The sequence below is a fragment of the Podarcis cretensis genome (assembly GCF_951804945.1).
Source record: "Podarcis cretensis genome assembly, chromosome: 9".
Taxonomy (NCBI): Eukaryota; Metazoa; Chordata; class Lepidosauria; order Squamata; family Lacertidae; genus Podarcis; species Podarcis cretensis.
Window position 1 is genome coordinate 79,114,480 of NC_137178.1, and position 24,226 is coordinate 79,138,705.

Sequence of the window (24,226 nt, forward strand, 5' to 3'; positions counted from 1 at the left end):
ATCTGAGCTTTTAATTTTATTTTTTTAAAATGGTTTTCCAGCTCTATTTCCTCCTATACCTTCTAGATTAATCCTGGGATGAATTTTTCCTAGTTCTGTTTGGATATGAATGGTATCTATAACATGGGCTCTGTAATGGAAGACATCTAAGCACCCTTTTGCCACTTCAGGGGTATCGCTGTGAAATGCTTTTCTCCCTTCTGGCAAGAAATGTCTCTCACTGACAGCTGCCTAGTAGTGGGTCTGTGCCTGAAGGTGGCTGTTGGATTTGGATGCTCTGCTCTCCGACAGCTTATCCAGGAGCAGAGAACTTAAGAGCTGGGGAGCAATGCTTGAAGAGATGTTAGGGTTGGTTGGGATGTGAGGGTTAGGTATCTGTGGACAGCATGGAGAGGGCACTTTCTTGTGGAGGAGGCAAGGCTTCTGGAATGGATGAAAACAGTTACTATAATGGCTCCTACTTTCCCACTTTTAAAACCTACCCCTCCCTTCTCTCTTAGTCTAAATCTTCCAACTGTGAGAGCTTTATCTGGAAATTCTTTTAAAATTAAATATTGAAATACCAGTGTTTGGGGACAGAATTGGTCAAGAACCTCTGTAAAACATTATTTTCTCCAGGGTGAAAAGTACACGTGGCTGTGCTGGAACTTGACTTCAAGTTTTCTATCCAGGTTTTAGGGAGACTAAATAAGACTGAAATACTTGCTGTACTCCCCTAACTTCCAGGGGCACTTTTCATTGAAAAGATGCACAATGTCTGCTTTCCTAATGACATTTTCTGCTGTGCTTCCAGATGTGAATGGAGCTTTGTTTATCTCTGGAAATCTACTCATCTATTAAATGAAAAGGGCAGCACAACTTCGCAGCGGCACAATGGGCTTCAAAAGTGTTCCACTTTAGTTCAATAGATGGTGGATGTATCCTATGACTAATGGAATCTTTCTGCAGCATTAGGTGAGATGCCTGAAGCCAAGGTCACCACTATGGTGCAAAGGTATGGTAATCTATGCGTCTTAATGGAGTTGGGTCTACTGGGGCCAGTAATAGTGGGCTTCATTTAAAATAATAATAATCTTGGGTCATTTTCTGGAATTCTGGTTCACTCTTCTGGTATCTTTGGACTGTGCTAGCCAAGTTTGCAAATCACACTAAATCATTGTTAATTGCTTAAAGCAGGGATGTCCAACCTCCCAGAGACTGTGATCTACTCCCACTATAAAAACACTGGCAGTGATCTACCCATTGGATAGACCAAAGTTGTTGAGCTTTTCTGGGGGAGGAAGATCAAAAGTTGTTGATCTACTTTGGGGGAGGCTTCAGCAAAGTCGTTGAGCCCCCCACCCCCCAGTATGCGGGGGAAGCAAACTACAGTCTCTGGCATTGTGTTGTATCTGAACCCAGGGACATGGTTTGTTTGTTTCTTCTTCGGTTACAGACTGCAGCTTCTTGGGGGGGGGGGGGCTTTGGCTACCAATCTTGGTTTGTTGGGTGTGAAACTCCGGGTTTGGATGTACTGTAATGCTAAGCCTAGGAATCATTGTTTCCTCCCAGTGTGAGCCAGCAGGAGCAAAGCAGTGTTCTGCCATGTGTGGTAAGCCATGTGACCTCCAAATGCATGCCTTGTGACTTTTGTGGCAGAGTCATGGAAAAGAGATAAAAGGAATGGAGTTTCCACTTCTTTGGCACTCTCAGAATGGTGTGAATTTGCTATCCTAACTGCAAATTTCACATCTGAATTTGAACGGGTCTTGATGTGTCATGCTTGGCAAAGTTCATCCTCTTAAGGATCAATCTTGGATGCCTTGAAAGGTCTTAAGACTGTCATTGTCTCCAAGTGGGGGGGGGTGTTATTTTTAAAAATCAGGAATTTACACACATTCCCTCCCAATATTTATCCTAGGATGGTTTGTCAAGCAGGGATTGTAGCTCAGTGGTGCATCATGTGCTTTGCACACAATTCTAGGTTCGATCCCTATATCTCCCAGTTTCAAAAGGACCAGGTAGTAGATGATGGGGCAGATTTTTGTCCAGCTCTGCAAAGAGCTACTGCTTGTCAGAGAAGACAATAATAGTGTAGTCTGACCTGATGGAAGAGAGTTTTCAGGGTCCCTTGGGATTTCATTTTGTATCTTCCTTGACAAGTGTGAGCTGGAAATCTCAAAGCAGTGACTGTGACTGTGGTTGTTCTTCCTGCCCAATATGACCAAGCACTGCAGGACTGGGAGGGAATGACTCTGTGGAGCCTGAGCGCCATGGAAAGTGGTCTTATCTAAAGCCACTTCATATGCTGCAGCACACCAAGTCCTTGTGTCTTCACTGCATATCAACTGCATCTCTTGTGTGACAATAGAAGGAATTTGGGGTGGCTGAAAATGCAGTTTAAAATTTTCTCCCTGAAGCGAGTTGCAGGCCCAGATGTCTTGTTAGCCAGATTGTCACCTCTCCGCTTCTCCAAACACAGATGCCTTTCCACCAACACATGGTGGAAACACAAGGATCCATCCTTGCTTTCATGTTTACTTAGCCCTTAGTCATAGAATCATGGAATCGTAGAGTTGGAAGGGACCCCCAAGGCGCATCTAGTCCACCCCCTGCAATGAGGAATCTCAGCTAAAGCATCCATGACAGATGGCTACCCAACTTCTGCTTAAAAACCTCCAAGGAAGGAGAGTCCACCACCTCCTGAGGTCTGTATACTGCATTTCCAGAAGGAAGCTAAGTCTGTAAAATAATTAATCAGGAGCTACAATTTGACATTTCATCAATTTTGTGTGTGGAAAAGGTAGAGACCACATTTGAGAGGGTATTTCTTTCTCTTTTGAAATGGCTCGTATTTCGAAATGATTTTCTTTTGTCTTGTCACATGAAATTTTATACACACTTTCCAGGAGTATAAATAAAGGAGTATTAATAAATATCTGCTGGATCTCCAACTTGATGTCTTTATTCTCCCATTTAGATTATTTTTTCTGTACCTCCTGAGAAATTATTTCTTTCTATTTGACTTAGGATTGGGCTATGTTGGGTTTTCAACATTGCAATGTATCACCAACCAAACATCAGTCGGTGAGCATGGGGTGAAACTGACTCAGCTCTCACCACGGCAGCTGAGGCGCTTTCACCCCAGTGCCTTGTAGGTCTCCTGCCCCCAGCTGAGCAAGCCCCACATGATCAGCAGGGACCTGGGGCTCTTTTGCAAGACTCAGCCGGGCAGTGGGAGGGCTCCTCTGCCCCAGCTGAGCGAGCCCCGACGTCCCTGCCAGTCACACGCGAGCAGCAGGGACCTGCTGAGGAGAGCAGAGAGACCAGTGACCTAAATAGGGTGGTTTGGGGAAACTGGCCTGTGGGCTCAGAGGTGTCCTACCCTGATTATAAGGAAACAACTCTCTTCTTCCTAACCCTTGGTAAAGCAGCGAAACTGTTTTTTTAGCTGAACCATCTTGTTGCTATGTTGCGGAAAGTAAAAAAGCAAGCTTCTAAGTTCTAGAAAACTAAAATCACAGAAATACGATTGTTTCAGGGAACCTGAATAAGTCCATGCATACAACTGGCCATCTGCAACCTGCTCCTTTCATAAATAGAACTATGTTCAGTCTTAGAAAAACTATTGGTAGTTAAAAGACCTCGGCCCAGAAGGTTTAAAAAGTACATCTCCCACTCTTCCCCCAGTTTTCACTGAATGCATTTCTACTGATGAGCACAGAAGATGGTGTCGTCAAAATTCTTCTTGCACTCTGTAAGCAGCCAGATACAGATGAGCATTCCAGAACTTTTGTTACCCAAATGGTTCTGGCATTCCAAAGTTCTTTCCAAATAAAGACTACGGTGTTTGCATTTCGGCTGGACTGTGTGCAGTTACCTCTGCAGTTGCATCACAGAAAGGGCTACACTTTGCTGAATCATAATAACTGCCAGCCCAACTTCACAAGCTTGAGCCACAATCTTGACTTAAAGCAAAGCATGCTTTATATATTAAAGAGGGAAACCACAAGACTCCTGAGGACATCAGCTCCGATCAGTTTGGCCACAAAGCTTAGAAGATGTGCAGACAAGAAGCCTGTACGTAAAAATGTCTGGGTTGTATCCCATCTTGGCTCTCCCCACCCTCCTCCCTTTAAAAAACAAACCAAAACCCCACTTCACTGAGAAATGAAAGGATCCACAAAGCTCACGTTTTACATGCTGCTGAAACATGCAGACCTTTCAGTGTCCCTAGAAGTAAAATATGTATATCGTAATGTCAGTATATTTTTGTACTCACACAGAAGTGTTGATTCTGCTCCTGTCCCTCCTAGGCGGAGATGGAGAATGCCAATCACTTGTTCAGGAGGTCAACGAAACATTCTCATCTGTATAAAGTGCTGACCAGGGCATGTGGCGAAGAGACCGTGCAGAAGAGAATATTAGCTGCATCGGCTCCTTTTCAGGCACATCCTCATGGTAGCTTTTGTACCAGGTCCCTCCCCTTTCCATTGTCAGGGAGGGATCTGCGTTTCCCAGCATTGCCTATGCAACAGCCCTCTGGAGTGCAAACAAAAGATAAGGGCAGAAAACCCACTTGCTCCTGATAGTTGAACCTCCGTTGACTTTCATTGTAGGAGCTGTATATCAAAAACATATGAATGGATCATCTCTCAACTCAGCAAGCAATTTGTAAAATACTTACTACTCTTACCGTGTTTTTGGCCCTGCAAGGGCTTCCTTTTTCTTCTTCTCCTTCTCCCTCTTTGCCTCTTCCTTCTTGGTTTTCCTTCTTTTCACAGTTCTCCCCTTTCTGTGTTGTCACTGTCTGTGCCCTTTCACCTAAGGGCACGTGGACTCTGCGCCTTCCCAGCCATCAGTGAGTTTTATATAGTTTGTAAAAGAACCTTTTAGAGTTGTTGTTTCTCCCTCTCTGTGCGGGTGGTATGTTTGGGTGTGCATGTGCGGAATGACAATGCTCTTGCTTTACATCTATGAGCAGCTGCAGAGCATGGGAATAAATCTGGCATCATTTCTTTGTACTGCTCTGGTTTGAAGCACCTGTTGTCTCAGTCTAAACACTTTTATTTGGATAAGCATATTTCTCCTGTGTGTGTCTGTTTCTCTTATGTGGCGAGTGTCAGCCAGACTTTGACATCACTGCTGCTAGGAGTCTCCACACACTTGCTTCACTTACCTAGTTTCTCTCTTTGGCGGATGGACTGTAGCTGAGTAGTGGAATGTGAGGTCCCAGAGGCTCAAAGCAGAGCAAACTGGGCACCAGCATTCAGGGGTAAAAAAAATTTTCCTTTTGAAAGTGTTACTTTAGCAGGCACACACTAGAGTACACAAAGTGAACCCTGTACGTCATGAAGCAGAGGCATGGCTTTATCTGGGGGACACTTGTACTGAAAAACCACACACCACCAGTTCTTGGGGTTAACTGTAATTCTCAGACTAAATGTTTGAGAACCCACTAAAACTGTAAGGTGGGAAGTAATCTGGAGAACCTGAAGTTTGAGCCTTATTGCCTTGGTTTCCAAATAGGTGGTTGATACTCTCAAATGATGAAAACAGTGACTTGGGCAATGGGAGGTGCAAGTAACAGGTATTTGAGATGTGATTTAATTAATTAAAAATGAGTAGTCTCATCAGAGAGTTCTTGTTTATCCCTACTGATCACTAAAATCTGTGGCTCTAATCACACTCCCACTGTCCTTTGGTCAACCTAGGCTTAGTTCACCAGAGGTCTTGTGAATGCTTCAACACACATCCAGTTCACAGGCCTGAAGTTTTGTGCACCTGTGGTCAAGTTATGAGTTGAATGAATCTTGGGCTCTTCAAATTGCAGGTGCCAAGGTGTTCTGGTTAGATGTTCATTGTTTACTCTCCTTCCCTTGCAAAAAGTAAGGGACCTATATGGCAGTGGCTGCTGAATTTCGAAGTCTTCTGCCTGTTAAAATGAAAAAATAATAATTCTTGCTTGGGTTTAGAAGGGGCTGCATCCATCATCATCATCATCATTCTGCCCATCTTACTGGGTTGCCCCAGCCACTCTGGGCGGCTTCCAGCAAATTAAAACACAGTAAGACAGCAAACAGGGATGCGGGTGGCGCTGTGGTCTAAACCACTGAGCCTAGGACTTGCCGATCGGAAGGTCAGCGGTTCGAATCCCCGCGACGGGGTGAGCTCCCGTTGCTCGGTCCCAGCTCCTGCCAACCTAGCAATTAAAAAACAAGTCAAAGTGCAAGTAGATAAATAGGTACCACTGCAGCAGGAAGGAAAATGGCGTTCTGGTTTCTGTCACAGTGTTCTGTTGCGCCAGAAGTGGTTTCTGTGCGCTGCTCTGGTTTCACCAGAAGCAGCTTAGTGATGCTGGCCACATGACCTGGAAAAACTGTCTACGGAAGCGGATAAACGCCAGCTCCCTCAATCTTTTAAGCAAGATGAGCACCGCAACCCCAGAGTCGTTCGCGACTGGACTTAACTGTCAGGGTTCCTTTACCTTTACCTTTTTAAGACAGCAAACACTAACAACTTCCCAATACAGGGCTGCCTTCTAAAAGTCAGATAGCTGTTTATTTCCTTGATGGGAGGGTGTTCCACAGGGTAGATGCGACTACCGAGAAGACCCTTTGCCTGGTTCCCTGTAGTTTCACTTCTTGCATTGAGGGAACAGCCAGAAGGCCCTCAGAGCTGGATCTCAGTGTCCGGGCTGAACAATGGCCTTTGGTTGGTTTTCTGTTGCTCATGTAGTTCTATAATTTTACAGTTCTGTATTGATAGCTTTCTTTTATATCTTGTTCACTGCTTTGAGCACTTGAAAGGCAGTTGCTAAATATCTAAACAAGTTCAATCCAAGAGGCCGAGGAGGAGAGGAATTAATTTTAGATTTAAAAAAGGCTTCAGGGGAGTTATGGCTTTCTTCAGCATGTTTTCTTAAAGGAACACAAGCGCACACTGGATTTATTATTTTACTGCCAAATGTAAGGGAAAGATAACTATACATGCTGTAAATCAGACACATGGCGGACTCTATTTTCTTTAGTTCCTTCTTCCCCAGATTAATATAGTTTATTAGTCTGCCTCAATTCAGCCTAGTTTGATCATGTTATTGTAGCTAGTTAGGTCCACCCAACTGAAAGGGTGTACTACTTCTTAATATTTTGCAGTTCCCTCCAGGCCTGTTAAGATTGATGGGGGGTAAAAATGGATTGGTTGAGAGCCAATACTGAAGCTCAGTCCAAACAATACGGCAGTCCTCTTGGATGGGTAGTTCATCTACCAGGTTAGTGGTGGTGACTGTGTTGAATGAGGTTGCAAGTTTGCATTCAGTGGAGGCACAAGCTGCCTGTGTGGCATGGATGCCTTCTTCCACCTTAGCCTTCTGTGCCAGTTGCAGCCCTGCCTCGGATTAGACTACTATAATGCATTCTATGTATGTCTAAATGGAGACCTTCTAATTTCCCCAGCCTTTGGAATCCTCTGCAAATTGCTTTGATGTTGCTTTATAGATTGGTTGGCAGGTTGGCTGGTTGGTTTTAAATTCTGCCGGTTGTTTTTCTTATTGCTCTTTTTCTGTTGTGGTGGCTTATACTGTGATAGTTTAATGTTTTTTTTACAAATCCAACTTGGCCGTTTTTAACCTTCATTTCTGCTTCATATCCATTTCCTTCCAGCACCAATGTGGCCCCCTCCCACATGCCAAATTCCTTAGCCTACCATACTTGACCCCATTCCTGTGCCACCAAGGTAGCCCATGTGCCCTGAAGATGTTGCTGGAGTCCAGTTTCCATCTGCCTCAGTCAGCCTGGCCAATAGTTAGGGACCTGGGGAATTGTAGTCCAGAAGCATTCCCTGAATCTGCATTTGCCCCTAAGCAGGTGGTGCTGCTCCCTTTCAGAGCAAACCTTTTTCTCTTACTGTCACTAAGAAGCATGCCTCTAACACTTACCACCCTTCCATCACCCTCTTGAATGAACGAATGAATTTACTTTATTACAGTCACAGACCAGCATAAGCAAAGCATGTAAATAAATAGCATAACAATATGAGTCTAAGCGAATAATTATTAAATAAATGGGAGCAAGAACCAAACATAGCTTAAAGCATATACATAGAATACTTAATTAAGCGTAAATAAAGGATGGATCAAAACTGATAAGAAAAATTTAAAAGACCAGTTAAAACAGCTATGTGGGTGGGGCTTCAGAAGTGCAGATCTAACAATATGAGCCTTCAATTTAGGACTGAATTGTCGCTTAGACCATCCTTCAACGAATATCTATCATGGCAACGCAAAATCTGATGACTGAATATGTGACTTCTGGGCTTTCGTCCTGTAATAACAGGGAGATGTTGTGTTGTTCTGAACGCCCAGGGAACTTATATAAGATGGGTTGGATAAACCTGGCTTGAATGTCTATGTAATACTGGCAGTGAAGAGGGGCACGCTCCGTTGTCACCCTCTTGTCATCTGGGGACTCTTGTTTTGCTCAGCAGGGGTGGAGGGCAGACAGAGACAGCAGAGAGCTGTGCAATTAAGTAAGTGGCCCCTCCTGGGCCTTCGTTACTTCCTTTGGGTGTGAGAATCATTAAAATGGGAGGTTAAGGAGAGGCTAATGCTTAGGGATGTTCAGTGGTAGTAACCCAGAACTATTTTTTTCTGGATCAGAGATTGATATCTTTCCACTTTACCTATAAAACAAGCTTGTCTGTCTATCTCTCTGTCTCTCGCCTCCCCCTGCCCATAAGAGAAAGATTGCTTGTAGCAGAGTGAGAAGTCCTGACTGCAGAAAGTTTTCCAATGTCACTGCAGATTTTAGCTAAGGCTCCTGGATGCTCTTTGTCCTGAAGTGGGACAGGCGCTTCCCACTTCTCACAGTTTTGCTGGAAGCATTCCTTCGGGAGAAAGATGATTAATGGCAAGCTCAGAGGAATCAGTCTGTGTCCTACATCATTCTGAGCAGGAGGAATAACTAGCCTTTGCTGAAGTAGGCAGAATCAAAGTACCTGTAATCATTCCTCTCTGTGCCCCCTAGCAGCGGGCGAGCCTCATCGCCCTGAAATGTGAACTCTCACAACACACAAGGGTGAGTAAAAGAAGAAACAAAAATTATCCCATAATCCCTGGCCATTGACCATCCTGACTGGATCTGATGGGAATTGTACTTCAAAACATCTGGAGAACACCAGATTCTGTAAGGTTGGTCTTAACAAGAAGAGTGCAGTATTTACCATAGATTCCGGCGTATAAGGTGACCTTTTAACCCTGGAAAAGGGGGTTGCCTTATACGCCAGGTATGGGTGGCGCGGAGCGGAGCCCCCTCCCCCCCCGCTGTTGCGGCAGCGGCGGTGGCTCTGAAGCAGCAGCAGCGAGCGGCGGGCTCAGCTCCGCGCCGGGCGACTGGGCTTATAAAACAAATCCCCAAATTGCAGCTGCTAATTTGGGGGGTCGTCTAATACGCCCAGTCACCTAATACGCCAGAATCTACTGTACTTAGCTAGAGTACAGGTGACTTCTTGTTTTTGGTTTTTTTAAAAAAACACATGCTTTTTAAAAATGCCCCAGTTGAATTTCTAGTTTTCTAATCTGCTCTTCCTATGTAATCCAGGCACGGTTCTCTTCTCCACTGTAATCTAGGAACACAGATGGTTAAAAAAACAAAACACCTTGTGCTCTGATTGGCTCCTCCTTTTTCTAGTTTTCTAGTTTCTCTAAATGAAGTACTGTATCTGGTTAAGGTTCTTGCAAAATTTCTGCCCCTTGTGTGGAACATGAGAGCTATTAATATTATACAGATGATTGTCCATGTTACTTAAATCAATAGAGGATTTTGATCACCTGCTTCAGAGAGGAATGTCTGCAGCCAAATTATAAAGGAAAAGTTGGGGCGTTGGGATACAAAGCATTCTTGTGGCTGCTTCCCTAAGGAAATAATCATGCCTTTTCCCTCCTCTCCCCTTCCCTTGAGAAAATCTGCACAAAACACCCAGCAGTTGCTTAAAAAAAAACTAAAAAGCTGCCCTGTGTTATTGGAGCCCAAACTGGAGTTGATGCTGAAGATTTATGATTGAGTCTTCTGGTATCTGTCTTTAAAGCATCTGATAGGGTGGGGTGCTGTTCCCTGTAGCGTATCCCCAATTTTAGATTTCAACTGCTTGATCTGCTATTAAGTGTGTGTGGGGGGGAGAGAATTTGGGGTACCTCTCCTTCCCTGCTCCAGCGAGGTGTGTGTGTGTGTGTGTGTGTGTGTGTGATGTAAATCAGGTGTTAAAGAATCGCCCTCCTCCCCCAGCATCCCAGCCCCAGTCTATATTACTCCCTACATGGCTGCTTTTAGGACATTGGAAGATGCTTTCATGCATTTTCTCATATAATATCTAATTTCTCATATAATATCGAATTATAAATCTGTAACTACATCCCAGTGTGGGTCAAACTGGAAGAGAGGCTTTGGCCTGGATTTATGGGGAATCGCATCCCTCCCTCCTAGGGCCCCGTGTGCAGCTCTCCTCAGCTTTCTCATCGGTTCTGTTGCATGTAAAATAAGATATATAAGATACATTTTTGTATATGTAGATCACTGAACTGTTTTTGAGGACACGTAATGAATGTCCCCATGGGTGGTGTTGGTGGGGCTGAAGACCCGGGTCTGCTGAGTCCAGGCCCCTTGCCCCTCCCTTTTTTAAGCTTTCCCTTTTTCTTTTTAGTTTGATTTCAGGGCAGGTGGGTGCCCTCAAAAGCGCAAACCCCAGCTGCCCACCATCTTAATTTGCCAAGAGGCCTCTATACTTCCAAATAAGCACTTTCAAATTGTGTCCTGAGCCTTCAGTTCTTTTACCTGAGCCCAATGACTAGAGTAGCATGTAAGACATAGACACCGTTTACTCATGATAGTTCCATTAACCACCATCATCTGGAACAGATCTTGCATCACCTCAGACCTTTTGAGATTAAAACTGAGTGCCCTGATACAGTTGTACATTCTGTGTCCATTCACAGGAATATTTTCAAGCAGAGGCTTCAGTCTCATATCTTGGATAATATTTTGCCCTCCTCCACGAGTGGTGCTCTCTCTTTTGATGGCTGTGCAGAAAGAATTACTGTATATGTATAAGTAGATAACCCAGGTTGGTGCCTCCGGTAATGGCTGAATTCCTCTGATCGGGAGGAATTTGCCCCGTGGGAATTTGGGTCTGGCCGTCACGGCGAAGGCGGAGACCCACAAAAAATCACAGGCGGGAGAAGCCTGTGAGCGTGGGATTCGGCGGGCACCTTTTGTGCCTCCCCTACTCGTGGGGAAACCCGGTTTCGGGGGTCCGGAGCGACGTGGGGTGAGCGGCGCAGTGCTTCGAATCGTCTGCTTCTTCCACAGAGCGAAGCCGCATAGCTGTTGCCGTAGAGCGCTGACTTTTTCCTGTGGACAATTTGATTTTAAAGTAATTACCCGTGAGTAGAGCGGGTAGAATTGGATTTCTAAAAGTCTAATTTGGTATTGTAACGGGGAGGTTCAATACAGGAAGTCCGCCTTCCCCTTTTGTAAATAGACTGAAGTATTGAGGCTGCAAGCTGAAGCCTTGGAAAGCCTATTGTAAAGGACTAAATTTCCATCGGTAAAGAACATTAAACCCCCCCTTGGAGGCAGGAGAAGAGGGGGGGAAGTTGTGAACTGAATATGCCTGCGGGAGAGAGCGAAGAGTGTTAAAATGCTGCCGCTCAGACCCTGGAAACGGGCTGCTAGCAGGACTGACGTTCTTTGGAAGGCTCACTGACAGCGATTAGAACGCTCCTTGACAGCTAGCTAGTAAGAGAAATACATTGTTTCTACTGCCTCTGTCTGCTTTTAAAAAGGAGTAAAAGTAACTGAAAATTGAAACTAACTTCATTGTTTGAGCTGTGTTTAAAAGAGGACATTATTGACTAATATAAACAGAAACTGTTTCCCCCTAGAGGAAGCTTTTGAAACTGTTACAAGAGCTGGGCTGGGGAATTTCCAGCTGCAAGATAAAAAGCTGTGAGTCTCTGGGACTGACCTTGAATTGGTTAAGTGTTATGGCAAATGGAAAGGAAAAAAACGGACTAGTCAATTCCTGAAAAAACATTAAAGTCTGGGAGGACTTGGCAGCAATCTAGGAGAGCCTCAATGTCTGGCCCCCCTGCTTCTTCCGCTATTGCTTTTGTAACAGTATATTCAAAATCAAGAGGAATGTTGACAGAAGAGGTCTTAGCGGTTGCATTAAGTAAGATAAGTGATTCACTGGAACAGCTTAACAAGAAAATAGATGTGACAAAGGCGAAAGTGGATGCTGCGACTATTAAAATTGACTTAAATACAGAAAGTATAAATAATCTGGGACAAAAGGTGAATATCAATACAGAAACAATCCAGAAATTGATACAGGAATCTACTTTGATATGGCAGACTGCAGAGGAAGCTAGGGAGAAAGCCGTTGCTGCTGAATGCAAAGTAACACAATTGGTGTGTGAGAGAGAGCCCCAGCCTTACAGAGGCAACTTGATGACCATAAGTGGACGCTTGCCATGATTGAATTTAAAGAAAAACAGATGAATTTGAGGATCAGAGCCCTACCTGAAGTGGAGAAGGAAAGTTTGATAGACTTCTTCACACAGGAATTTGCTGATTTTTGGGACTTGGATCTGGGTCAAGAAGAGTTTAAAACTGTGAGGGCCTTCAGATTTGGAAGAGGAGGGAAAAAGAGAAGAACAGAATAAGAGTCTGTTGGCACTACCAGAAGAACCTAGAAGTACAACAGCCAAGAGTGGAAATTTTTAAAGACGTCCCGAAATACCTTTTGGATCTTAGGTCTAACTACGGAGATTTGGTTGCCCTGCTGAGAAGGAATAAAATCATCTTTAGGTGGGAGTTTCCCCAAGGTCTATTCTTCAGCTTTAAAGGAAGGAAAATAAAAATAAGATCAGTAGAAGACAAAGTTTTTGTATAAATATGATGAAGATCTGCAGAAGGGACTTGGAAAAGAGCTAAGAGCATCGGACAGAAGAAGATCATCAGGTTGATGGACTATATGGAATTGGCGGAAATGACTGGCAGAATCCGAGACCAGTTGGAATTCTTTCCCCTCTACGGACCATCTCTGGACTACATTGGAACTCTGAAAACTTTGGAATTCCCTGCTCCTCCCTTCCCCCTCCCTTTTCTCCATTTTCCCCCTTTCTCCTCCCTCCCCTTCCCAGCCACTTATTTTTTAAAGGAGCATTATCCAGATAGATTAACAAATATTGCCTTCACCCCGCTGAAATGGATTAAGCCAAACAAGTGGCTGAAGAGTGATTAAAAGAAGAAATAAATTGCCTCAACTGAAAACAAAAACCGGACATTGGACATACTCACAACCCCCAATCCCCGTCTTTATCATTCCGTCTCTCTTTCTTATACCTTCCTCATCATATAAGACTAACAACCCCTTAATCTGGCTTTATTATATCACTATATCTTTATATCACTAACAAGTTTTGATTTCGTTTGATTATGTATCTGAAATATATGGGTGGTAAATGAAATCTAATGAACTTAATTGAGATCTGAAGGTAAAATTCCAGACTCGGAAAATTTATAAAGATAAAGTGCAAAAATAGTTTGATATACTAGGATAATATTTGAAAGGTGGGGACATCTGATGGTTGAATTTGACAGTATCATTTTAACTTGATTAAGGGAAGGTCAGTGCATTCCTCTTGAGAAAATTAAGCTGGTTAAGATTGTGCGCCCCCTAGGGGAGAGACACAAGAAATCAAATCTCGTGTAAAAATTAAGGACAAAGGGTGAAGGAGAGTGAAAGCTGGGAAAATGTCGGGAAAGAATGGGAAAAAGTCAGTAGGAACACCATCAGAGAGGAAAGCATCGCGACAAGAGGAAATTAAAGATCTAGATATACTATGGTTGAAAATAAAGGAGGAATTTAAACAGAACGAAATCCATATGGAGAGAAAATTAGGAGAGATGCATGAATCGATTGATAAGAAGATAGAGGGTGTGGTAGGGGAATTGTCAAACAAGATAAAAGAACTAACGACTCGATCAAAGACCTTAGAAGACTCAAATAAAAAAGTACAAAGAGAGATGAAAGAACAGAGAAAGGAGGCAGAAAAATTAAAAGAGAATTTTGGAGAACTGAGTAGGAGCTAGGACCAGGTTTTGGACAATTTTGCAATGATGGAAATGAAACAAAAACAGCTAAACTTAAAATTCAGAGGAGTAGGAGAAGAAATTAATGAGGACATTAAAGGAAAAATGACTAAAGAATTGGCGAAGTGGTTAGCTTTGAAGGAAGAGGAAGTTGCACAAACAATAGAAAATGCCTTTAGAATAAAAATAAGGTCCAAACAAACTAAACTGAAAAAGGTTCCAGGAGACTGTTTAGTGATTTTCAAATTGATAGAGATGAGAAACACAATTTTAAGAGAAAGCTACCAAAAGAAATTAGTAATTGAAGGTAGACCAATTATTATCTTCAAAGAAATACCAACCAGGCTTCTACGTAAAAGAGAGGGTTACAAACAGTTAGTAAATATTGTGAAAAAGAATGGCATACAACATAGATGGGAATTCCCTGAAGGGATCTCCTTTTTTTACAAGGAAAAAAGATTCAAGATTACTGAAAGCCAGGAAGTGGGTAAATTTTTGCGTAGATACGAAAAAGATCTCGGGAAGATGGAGGAGAGATATGGAGGGAAAAGCGGTGATATAGAGGAGAGAGGAGGCACAAGAGAGAAAGGGGGAGGGGAGAGGGAGGGGGAGCGGAGGGGGAAGAGGAGGAGGAGGAGGGAGAAGGGGAAGCAGGGGAAGAAGAAGCGGAAGAGGAAGAAGAAGAAACAGAAAGCAAAACTACCCGAATTTAAATTGGTAATTTATTGGCCGATTAGTAGATAAACGTAATAATGAACCTAAAATTTTTAACATGGAATGTAAATGGTATGAATGAAAAAACTAAAAGGAATAAAATTGTAAGTGTCTTGAAAAAGTAAAAAAACTGGATGTAATTTGTATACAAGAGACTCACGTGACCAAAAAGCATAAACACATTTTGCTAAATAAGAAATTAGGAGCAGAATTTATAAACTCCACGGTAGAGAAAAAAAGAGGAGTAGTAACATATGTCAATGAAAAATGGGAACCTAAACTGATCTACAAAGATGAGGAAGGAAGGATATTGGGGGTGCAAATCAGCTTCCAGGGGGAAAAACTAAACGTGGTAAATATATATGCCCCAAACTCAAACAAATTAGAATTTTTTTAAGAAATTAGAACAAGTCTTATTAGAATTAGAAAGCAATAGGACGATATTACTGGGAGACTTCAATGCAGTGCCGACACCAGAAATTGATAGACAAACAGAAAAGAAAAAACGAAACCAAGGGAAGCTACCAAAATCATTTGAGGACTTGGAAGAAAATATGGATTTAATAGACATCTGGAGACACAAGCATCCAACAGAAAAGCAGTTTACCTTCTTCTCAGAAGTACACAAAAGCTGGGGCAGAATAGACCAAATCTGGATTTTGAGGGAACTTACCTTAAGATCTACAAAATGCGAAATTCAACCGAGAACCCTCTCCGACCACAATCCGATAACATTGGAAATAAAAGGCGTATCACAGGGGGGTTTTAGATGGAGGTTGAACGAATACTTATTAGATAGCGAAGAAGTTATTGAAAAAGCTAAAGTAACCCTAAAAGATTACTTTGATCTGAACCTCAATGCAGAAACAAATATAGAAGTAGTTTGGGACGCCAGTAAGGCTGTCCTAAGAGGTTTCTTCATTCAACAAAACAACTATAAGAGGAAAATAAGACAGCAAAAGAAAGAAGAAATTCTTAGACAGCTAAGAGAGTTTGAGAAAAAATTAACAGAAAACCCGAAAGATGAACAAAACATACAAACAACAAAAATACTACAAACATAATACTCAATGTTAACAAACCAAGAAATTGAATGGAAAATTAAGTTAATGAAGCAAAAATATTTTGAATCAGCGAATAAAATGGGAAAATTATTAGCTTGGCAACTGAGAAGAAGACAAAAACAAAATGTGATAAATAAAATAAAGTTAGAGGAAGAATTGATAGAAGTCCCAAAAAGAATACAAAAAACTTTTCTCAAATTTTATGAGAAGTTATATAAGAAAGAAGAGGAAGACTTAACCCAAATAGAAAAATATCTAGAGAACTGCAGAGGGAAGACCGTAACAGAAGAAGAAAGAGTTCAGCTAAATAAACCTATAAAAATAGAAGAAATCCAGAATGCGATAAAAAAAATGAAATTGGGAAAGGCCCCGGGACCAGACGGTTTATCTGCCAAATACTATAAAGCTTTAGAAAACCAACTGATACCAGCGCTTCGTGATACTATGAACAACATCTTAGGAGGAGGAAGAATACCAGAGTCCTGGAGAGAGGCTCATATTACGCTAATCCCTAAACTGGACACGGATAAATTGAATATAAAGAATTATAGGCCGATATCCTTACTAAATAATGATTATAAAATCTACGCAGATATCATGGCGAACAGATTGAAAATGTGTTTAGTAAATTTAATCCACAAAGACCAGGCAGGATTCCTCCCAAATAGGTTTTTGAAGGATAACATAAGACATATTATAAATATAATGGAATATTTGGAAACCAATAATGAAGTACCTGCGGCGTTGATTTTTATAGATGCGGAAAAGGCGTTTGATAACGTTTCTTGGTTGTTTCTGCTAAAATCCATGGAGAAAGCAGGGATAGAGGGCGAGTTTATGAAAGGAATGTTGTTGTTGTTGTTTAGTCGTTTAGTCGTGTCCGACTCTTCGTGACCCCATGGACCAGAGAACACCAGGCACTCCTGTCCTTCACTGCCCCCCGCAGCTTGGTCAGACTCATGCTGGTAACCTCGAAAACACTATCCAACCATCTCGTCCTCTGTCGCCCCCTTCTCCTTGTGCCCTCCATCTTTCCCAACATCAGGGTCTTCTCCAGGGAGTCTTCTCTTCTCATGAGGTGGCCAAAGTACTGGAGCCTCAGCTTCACAATCTGTCCTTCCAGTGAGCACTCAGGGCTGATTTCCTTCAGTATGGAGAGGTTTGATCTTCTTGCAGTCCATGGGACTCTCAAGAGTCTCCTCCAGCACCATAATTCAAAAGCATCCATTCTTCGGCGATCAGCCTTCTTTATGGTCCAGCTCTCACTTCCATACATCACTACTGGGAAAACCATAGCTTTAACTATACGGACCTTTGTTGGCAAGGTGATGTCTCTACTTCTCAAGATGCCGTCTAGGCCTGTCATTGCCCTTCTCCCAAGAAGCAGGCGTCTTTTAATTTCGTGGCTGCTGTCACCATCTGCAGTGATCATGGAGCCCAAGAAAGTAAAATCTCTCACTGCCTCCATTTCTTCCCCTTCTATTTGCCAGGAGGTGATGGGACCAGTAGCCATGATCTTCGTTTTTTTGATGTTGAGCTTCAGACCATATTTTGCACTCTCCTCTTTCACCCTCAATAAAAGGTTCTTTAATTCCTCCTCACTTTCTGCCATCAAGGTTGTGTCATCTGCATATCTGAGGTTGTTGATATTTCTTCCGGCAATCTTAATTCCGGCTAGGGATTCATCCAGCCCAGCCTTTCGCATGATGAATTCTGCATATAAGTTAAATAAGCAGGGAGACAAAATGCAGCCTTGTCGTACTCCTTTCCCAATTTTGAACCAGTCAGTTGTTCCATATCCAGTTCTAACTGTAGCTTCTTGTCCCACATAGAGATTTCTCAGAGATAGATGAGGTGATCAGGCACTCCCATTTCTTTAAGAACTTGCCATAGTTTGCCATGGTCGACACAGTCAAAGGCTTTTGCATAGTCAATGAAGCAGAAGTAAATGTCTTTCTGGAACTCTCTAGCTTTCTCCATAATCCAGCGCATGTTTGCAATTTGGTCTCTGGTTCCTCTGCCTCTTCTAAATCCAGCTTGCACTTCTGGGAGTTCTCGGTCCACATACTGCTTGAGCCTTCCTTGTAGAATTTTAAGCATAACCTTGCTAGCGTGAGAAATTAGTGCAATTGTGCGATAGTTGGAGCATTCTTTGGCACTGCCCTTCTTTGGGATTGGGATGTAGACTGATCTTCTCCAATCTTCTGGCCACTGCTGAGTTTTCCAAACTTGCTGGCATATTGAGTGTAGCACCTTAACAGCATCATCTTTTAAAATTTTAAATAGTTCAGCTGGAATACCATCACTTCCACTGGCCTTGTTATTTGCAGTGCTTTCTAAGGCCCATTTGACTTCACTCTCCAGGATGTCTGGCTCAAGGTCAGCAACCACACTACCTGGGGTATATGAGACATCCGTTTCTTTCTGGTATAATTCCTCTGTGTATTCTTGCCACCTCTTCTTGATGTCTTCTGCTTCTGTTAGGTCCTTTCCACTTTTGTCCTTTATTATGGAAATCTTTGTACGAAATGTTCCTTTCATATCTCCAATTTTCTTGAACAGATCTCTGGTTCTTCCCATTCTATTGCTTTCCTCTATTTCTTTGCATTGCTTGTTTAAGAAGGTCTTCTTGTCTCTCCTTGCTATTCTTTGGAAATCTGCATTCAATTTCCTGTATGTTTCACGATCTCCCTTGCATTTTGCTTGCCTTCTCTCCCCCGCTATTTGTAAGGCCTCATTGGACAGCCACTTTGCTTTCTTGCATTTCCTTTTCATTGGGATGGTTTTCGTTGCTGCCTCCTGTATAATGTTACGAGCCTCCATCCATAGTTCTTCAGGCACTCTGTCCACCAAATCTAAATCCTTAAACCTGTTCCTCACTTCCACTGTGTATTCATAAGGGATTTGACTTAGATTGTATCTTACCGGCCCAGTGGTTTTTCCTACTTTCTTCAGTTTAAGCTTGAATTTTGCTATAAGAAGCTGATGATCTGAGCCACAGTCAGCTCCAGGTCTTGTTTTTGCTGACTGTATAGAGCTTTTCCATCTTTGGCTGCAGAGAATATAATCAATCTGATTTCGATGCTGCCCATCTGGTGATGTCCATGTGTAGAGTCGTCTCTTGTGTTGTTGGAAAAGCGTGTTTGTGATGACCAGCTTGTTCTCTTGACAGAACTCTATTAGCCTTTGCCCTGCTTCGTTTTGATCTCCAAGGCCAAACTTGCCAGTTGTTCCTTTTATCTCTTGACTCCCTACTTTAGCATTCCAATCCCCTATAATGAGAACATCCTTCTTTGGTGTCACTTCTATAAGGTGTTGTAAGTCTTCATAGAATTGGTCAATTTCAGTTTCTTCAGCACCAGTAGTTGGTGCATAAACTTGGATTACTGTGATGTTAAAAGGTCTGCCTTGGATTCGTATCGAGATCATTCTATCATTTTTGAGATTGCATCCCAGTACAGCTTTTGCCACTCTTTTGTTGACTATGAGGGCCACTCCATTTCTTTTACGGGTTTCTTGCCCACAGTAGTAGATATGATGGTCATCCGAACTGAATTCACCCATTCCCGTCCATTTTAGTTCACTGATGCCCAGGATGTCAATATTTATTCTTGCCATCTCATTTTTGACCACCTCCAACTTACCCATGTTCATGGTTCTTACATTCCAGGTTCCTATGCAATATTTTTCTTTATAGCATTGGACTTTCCTTTCGCTTCCAGGCATATCCGCAACTGAGCGTCCTTTCGGCTTTGGCCCAGCCGCTTCATCAGCTCTGGATCTACTTGTACTTGCCCTCCGCTCTTCCCCAGTAGCATGTTGGACGCCTTCCGACCTGAGGGGCTCATCTTCCAGCGTCATAACTTTTATATGCCTGTTGTCTTTGTCCATGGAGTTTTCTTGGCAGGGATACTGGAGTGGCTTGCCGGTTCCTCCTCCAGGTGGATCACGTTTGGTCAAAACTCTGCACTATGACCTGTTCATCTTGGGTGCCCTGCTCGGCATAGTTCATAGCTTCTCTGAGTTCTTCAAGCCCCTTCGCCACGGCAAGGCAGTGATCCATGAAGGGGATGAAAGGAATAGAGGCAGTATATTCAACCCAATCTGCCAAATTGATTATAAACAATAACCTTACAAATACATTTAAAATCGAAAAAGGAACAAGACAGGGATGCCTTCTCTCCCCGCTTTTATTTATCATGGTATTAGAAGTGTTAGCGAACAAAATAAGAACAATACCAGAGATCCAAGGGGTTAAAGTAGGAATAAAGGAATACAAACTAAAAGCTTATGCAGACGACCTGATGTTATCCTAGGAAGAGCCGCAAGAAAGTATTAGCAAAGCGCTGGGGATATTAGAGGAATATGGCAAGCTATCCGGTTTCAAACTGAATAAATCAAAGACAAAAATGATGACTAAGAATCTGGGAAAAGATGAAAGAGAAAAATTAGAGAGACAATACGGAATTAAGGTGGCTAAAAAAATAAAATATTTGGGAATATGGCTCACACCAAAAAATATAAATTTAATCCAAGACAATTACTCGACAACGTGGAAGGAAATTAAAAAAGATCTAGATATTTGGAACAGAGTCAAACTCTCGTGGATGGGTAGGATGGAGGCAATAAAAATGAATGTACTCCCAAGAATGTTGTTCCTGTTCCAAAATATTCCAGTGATCAGAGGTCCTAAAATATTTAAAGATTGGCAGAAAACCCTTTCGAAATTCATATGGCAGGGGAGAAGGCCGAGGATCAGATTTAAACTACTTACAGACCGAAAGGAAAGAGGGGGTTTTTCAGTCCCAAACCTAAAATTATATTACGAGGCCGCCTGCCTATGCTGGGTTAAAGACTGGATAACCCTAGAAAATACCGACTTATTAGATTTAGAAGGGTCTAACAACAGGTTCGGTTGGCATGCCTATCTGTGGTCAAACAAAGAGAAGGTTCACAAAGGGTTTTCAAGTCATATCATTAGAGGACCATTATATGAAGTTTGGGAGAAAAACAAAAAACTTTTAGAATGGAAAACACCTTGGTGGTTGTCCCCAACAGATATCCTAATAATTAAAAAAGTAAATATGGAAGAGCAAAGATTGACATATGAAGATTTACTGATAAGATCTGAAGGCAGCTGGAAATTAAGACCGTACGAAGATTTGAAAGGAAAATTAGCAGGCTGGTTACAATACCATCAAATAAACGCAATATGGACGGAAGATAAAAAAGTAGGAATGAATGAAAAGAAATCCAAATTCCAGATTGAAATAATTGAAAGCAAAACCAAGTTACTATCTAAAATGTACGATATATTATTAGAATGGGATACAAAAGACGAAGAAATTAAGGAGGTTATGATAAAATGGCGATGGATCTGGGGCACAACATAGAATATGAAAAATGGTCAAAATTATGGAATGACGGAATAAAATTTACGGCAAGTGTTGCAATTAGAGAAAACCTAGAGAAGATGATATATAGGTGGTATATAACACCAGTAAAACTAAGCAAGATGTATAAGACCGGAAATAAGGCCTGCTGGAAATGCAAAATAAAAGAAGGTAATTTTATACATATGTGGTGGACATGTGAGGAGGTAAAGAAATTCTGGAATTTGATCTATAATGAGTTAAAAAAAATATTTAAATACACATTCCCTAAAAATCCAGAGGCCTTCCTATTAGGAATCATTGGAGAAGAAATTAGGAAAGAAGACAAAATTCTATTTCAATACTCGACAGCAGCGGCCAGAATACTAATCACACAAAATTGGAAAAGCACAAACATACCAACAGTGAGGGATTGGCAAACAAAATTATTTGAATTTGTTGAATTGGCAAAAATGACGCAAAAAATTAGAAATCAAAAAAATACAAAGTTAATTGGTGATTGGAATAAATTTATGGTCTATATTGAAGGAAACTATAGAAACTTACCAACTATAGCAGGTCTGTTATAAAACTTACGATGTATAAACCAGTAATCAATACCAGCTGTAGAAAATGAAGTTCCTAAACTAAGAAACCCGAAATCAGCAGGGAAGGAAGTCAGTTTGTGTATCTAAATTATGTACCTAAATTTGTTTTCTTTTTTTTACCTTTTTCTTGTTTTATGTGTAGTTGTATTTTTCTTTTAACTTATTTCTTTTTTGTGTATGTTGCAAATGAAACTTAATAAAAAGAATTTTTTTTAAAAAAAAGAATCCGAGACCAGGGAGAAGAGTCGGTGGAAGAAGATTGGAAAAAAGTTTAAAGACTATTTATAGAAATATTGTAAAATTAATGTATGTTAGAAAAATGTTGGAATGAAGTTATATGGCTTTAGTAGAAATGTTATAAGGAATTAGGTATAAATAGATTATTAATTAAAGGAAAAATAAGGTTAGAATATGTTAAGATAATTATAGGTCAGAAAATAGAGGAAGATGGAAAGGAATTGCTGAAACAATTAATAGAAGTGGAATACAAAAAGGGAGGTGTGAGGAGGTCGTTGAAACAAGTGAATGGAAGATAAGATACTGAAATTGTATGATGTGTGTTAAACTGTTTTTGTTTTGTTTTGTTTAGTTTATTGCATTAGTGTTGTGTAATCTTTTTATATTGTATTGTATTGTCTTTTTTCTTCTTCCCCCCCTTTTTTGTAGTGTTTAAAAGTAATAAATATTATTTTAAAAAGTAGATAACCCTGTTTATATTCTCTGTGCTGCATTACAAAGGATGATTGCACAGCTTATTGTTATATAAAATAAAATTTGAGTGGTGCCAGTTGTGGTATATAGCTTGCCATTTTTGGTGATCATGTGTGTTCTGTTTTTTGTTTCTCATTTCTGTTGACTTTATTTGTTTAGGTCTCCTATAGAAGGCGGAATTTCAGAAGTTGAAATAATATCTCAGCAAATAGAAGAAGAGACCAAAAGCATAGCACCTGCACAGCTTGTTAATTTTGCTTATCGGGATTTACCACTAGCTGCGCTAGATCTGTCTGTAGCAGGTTCCCAACTCTTGTCAAATTTGGACGAGGAGTACCAAAGAGAAGGGTAAGTGCAAAATGACATATTTATTTGAAACCTTTCTTTTAAAAAATAATAATTAAAAATTCATTTTCACTTTTAACATTTGTTAAAACACAAATCATAATCATTTTACAAATAGGATTCTCAGAATCCCCAAACTTCCCTCCACACCTCCATGGTTTCTCCAGATATTCTTTTCAAACTGCATTGTATCGTATTCTCCATATTTTCTTAAATCTCAATTTTATCATAATTCTTGCTTCATTGCAAGTGTTTTTAAAATCCTGCCAATGTTTTCAATTGTTTACAGTGTTCTTTTAAGTAACTTAAAAAAAATCCCCATTCTTTATTAAATTGAGTATCCTCTTGATCTCTGATTTTCCCGGTCATTTTCGCCAATTTGGCAGAGTCCATCATCTTTATCGGCCATTCTTCTTTTGTAGGTAAATTGTCCTCCTTCCATCTTTGGGAAAGTGGCATCTGCGCAGCTGTTGTAGCACACATAAATAGTCTCTTCTGATTCTTAGGTATTTCTGGACCTAAAATTCCTAGTAAGAAAGTTTCAGGTTTTTTTACAAAAGTTATTTTAAACATTTTTTTTCAGCTCATTATAAATCATTTCCCAATATGCTTTTGTTTTTTTGCACATCCACCACAAGTGGTAAAATGTGCCTCCCTTCTCTTTACACTTCCAACATGTATCTGTAGCAGTTCTATACATTTTTGCTTGTTTAGTAGGAGGTACCAGTGATACATCACTTTCATATAAATATCTTTCAACATACAACATGCTGTGAGTTTTAAATCTTCCCTCCATATTTTTCTCCATCATGCCAGTTGTATATTAGGTCCAGTTACCCTTGCCCATTGTATCATTACTGATTTCACTTCTTCCTCTTTAGTATACCATTCTAACAGTAGTTTATACATTTTTGAAATCAGTTTAACATTATTCTCCAATAGTTCTTTTCCAGACCTTGAAGTTTCTGTATTAAAACCATTCCTTTTATCCTTCATACACACATCATTTGATTGGTGGTATTGCAGCCAGTCTTGTCACAAAATGTCTTACGTCCTCAAATTTTTTATTCTCAATTGATCTTCTGCTTCAAATAGCAACTCTTTATAAGTTGCCCACTCACTTTTTGCATTAAGTTTTTTCACAGACATTGCTTCCAGATCCACCAAGGTGTTTTCTGTTCCAATATATTTCTCCCACACCAAGTAAATTGATTGCGCACCCTTACACGCTTTTGTCTTTTCATACCATAGATATGCATGCCAACCACATCTATTATTGTGAC

At 41.1% G+C, this 24,226-nt stretch overlaps 1 protein-coding gene and 1 long non-coding RNA gene across 8 annotated transcripts in view; one reads left to right on the plus strand and one right to left on the minus strand.

The window, feature by feature from the left end:
- Positions 1–9,277, minus strand: part of LOC307224696 — a 77,461-nt gene extending 68,184 nt beyond the window's left edge. For 2 of the 3 annotated variants that reach the window (XR_013842693.1, XR_013842694.1), the window contains exon 1: positions 4,262–4,661. This is a non-coding gene — a long non-coding RNA (uncharacterized lncRNA). The other variant, XR_013842692.1, reaches the window with a different exon arrangement.
- TMEM266 (transmembrane protein 266) overlaps positions 1–24,226 on the plus strand; it is a 106,508-nt gene that overhangs the window by 30,637 nt on the left and 51,645 nt on the right. For 3 of the 5 annotated variants that reach the window (XM_079991608.1, XM_079991611.1, XM_079991612.1), the window contains exons 2-3: positions 794–994; positions 22,758–22,946. In XM_079991608.1, coding sequence (XP_079847734.1) covers positions 960–994; positions 22,758–22,946 — 224 coding nt within the window. In that variant the 5' untranslated portion in view covers positions 794–959. Of the gene's footprint in view, positions 1–463; positions 995–22,757; positions 22,947–24,226 lie in introns of those variants that run through there. The other 2 variants (XM_079991610.1, XM_079991609.1) reach the window with 2 other exon arrangements.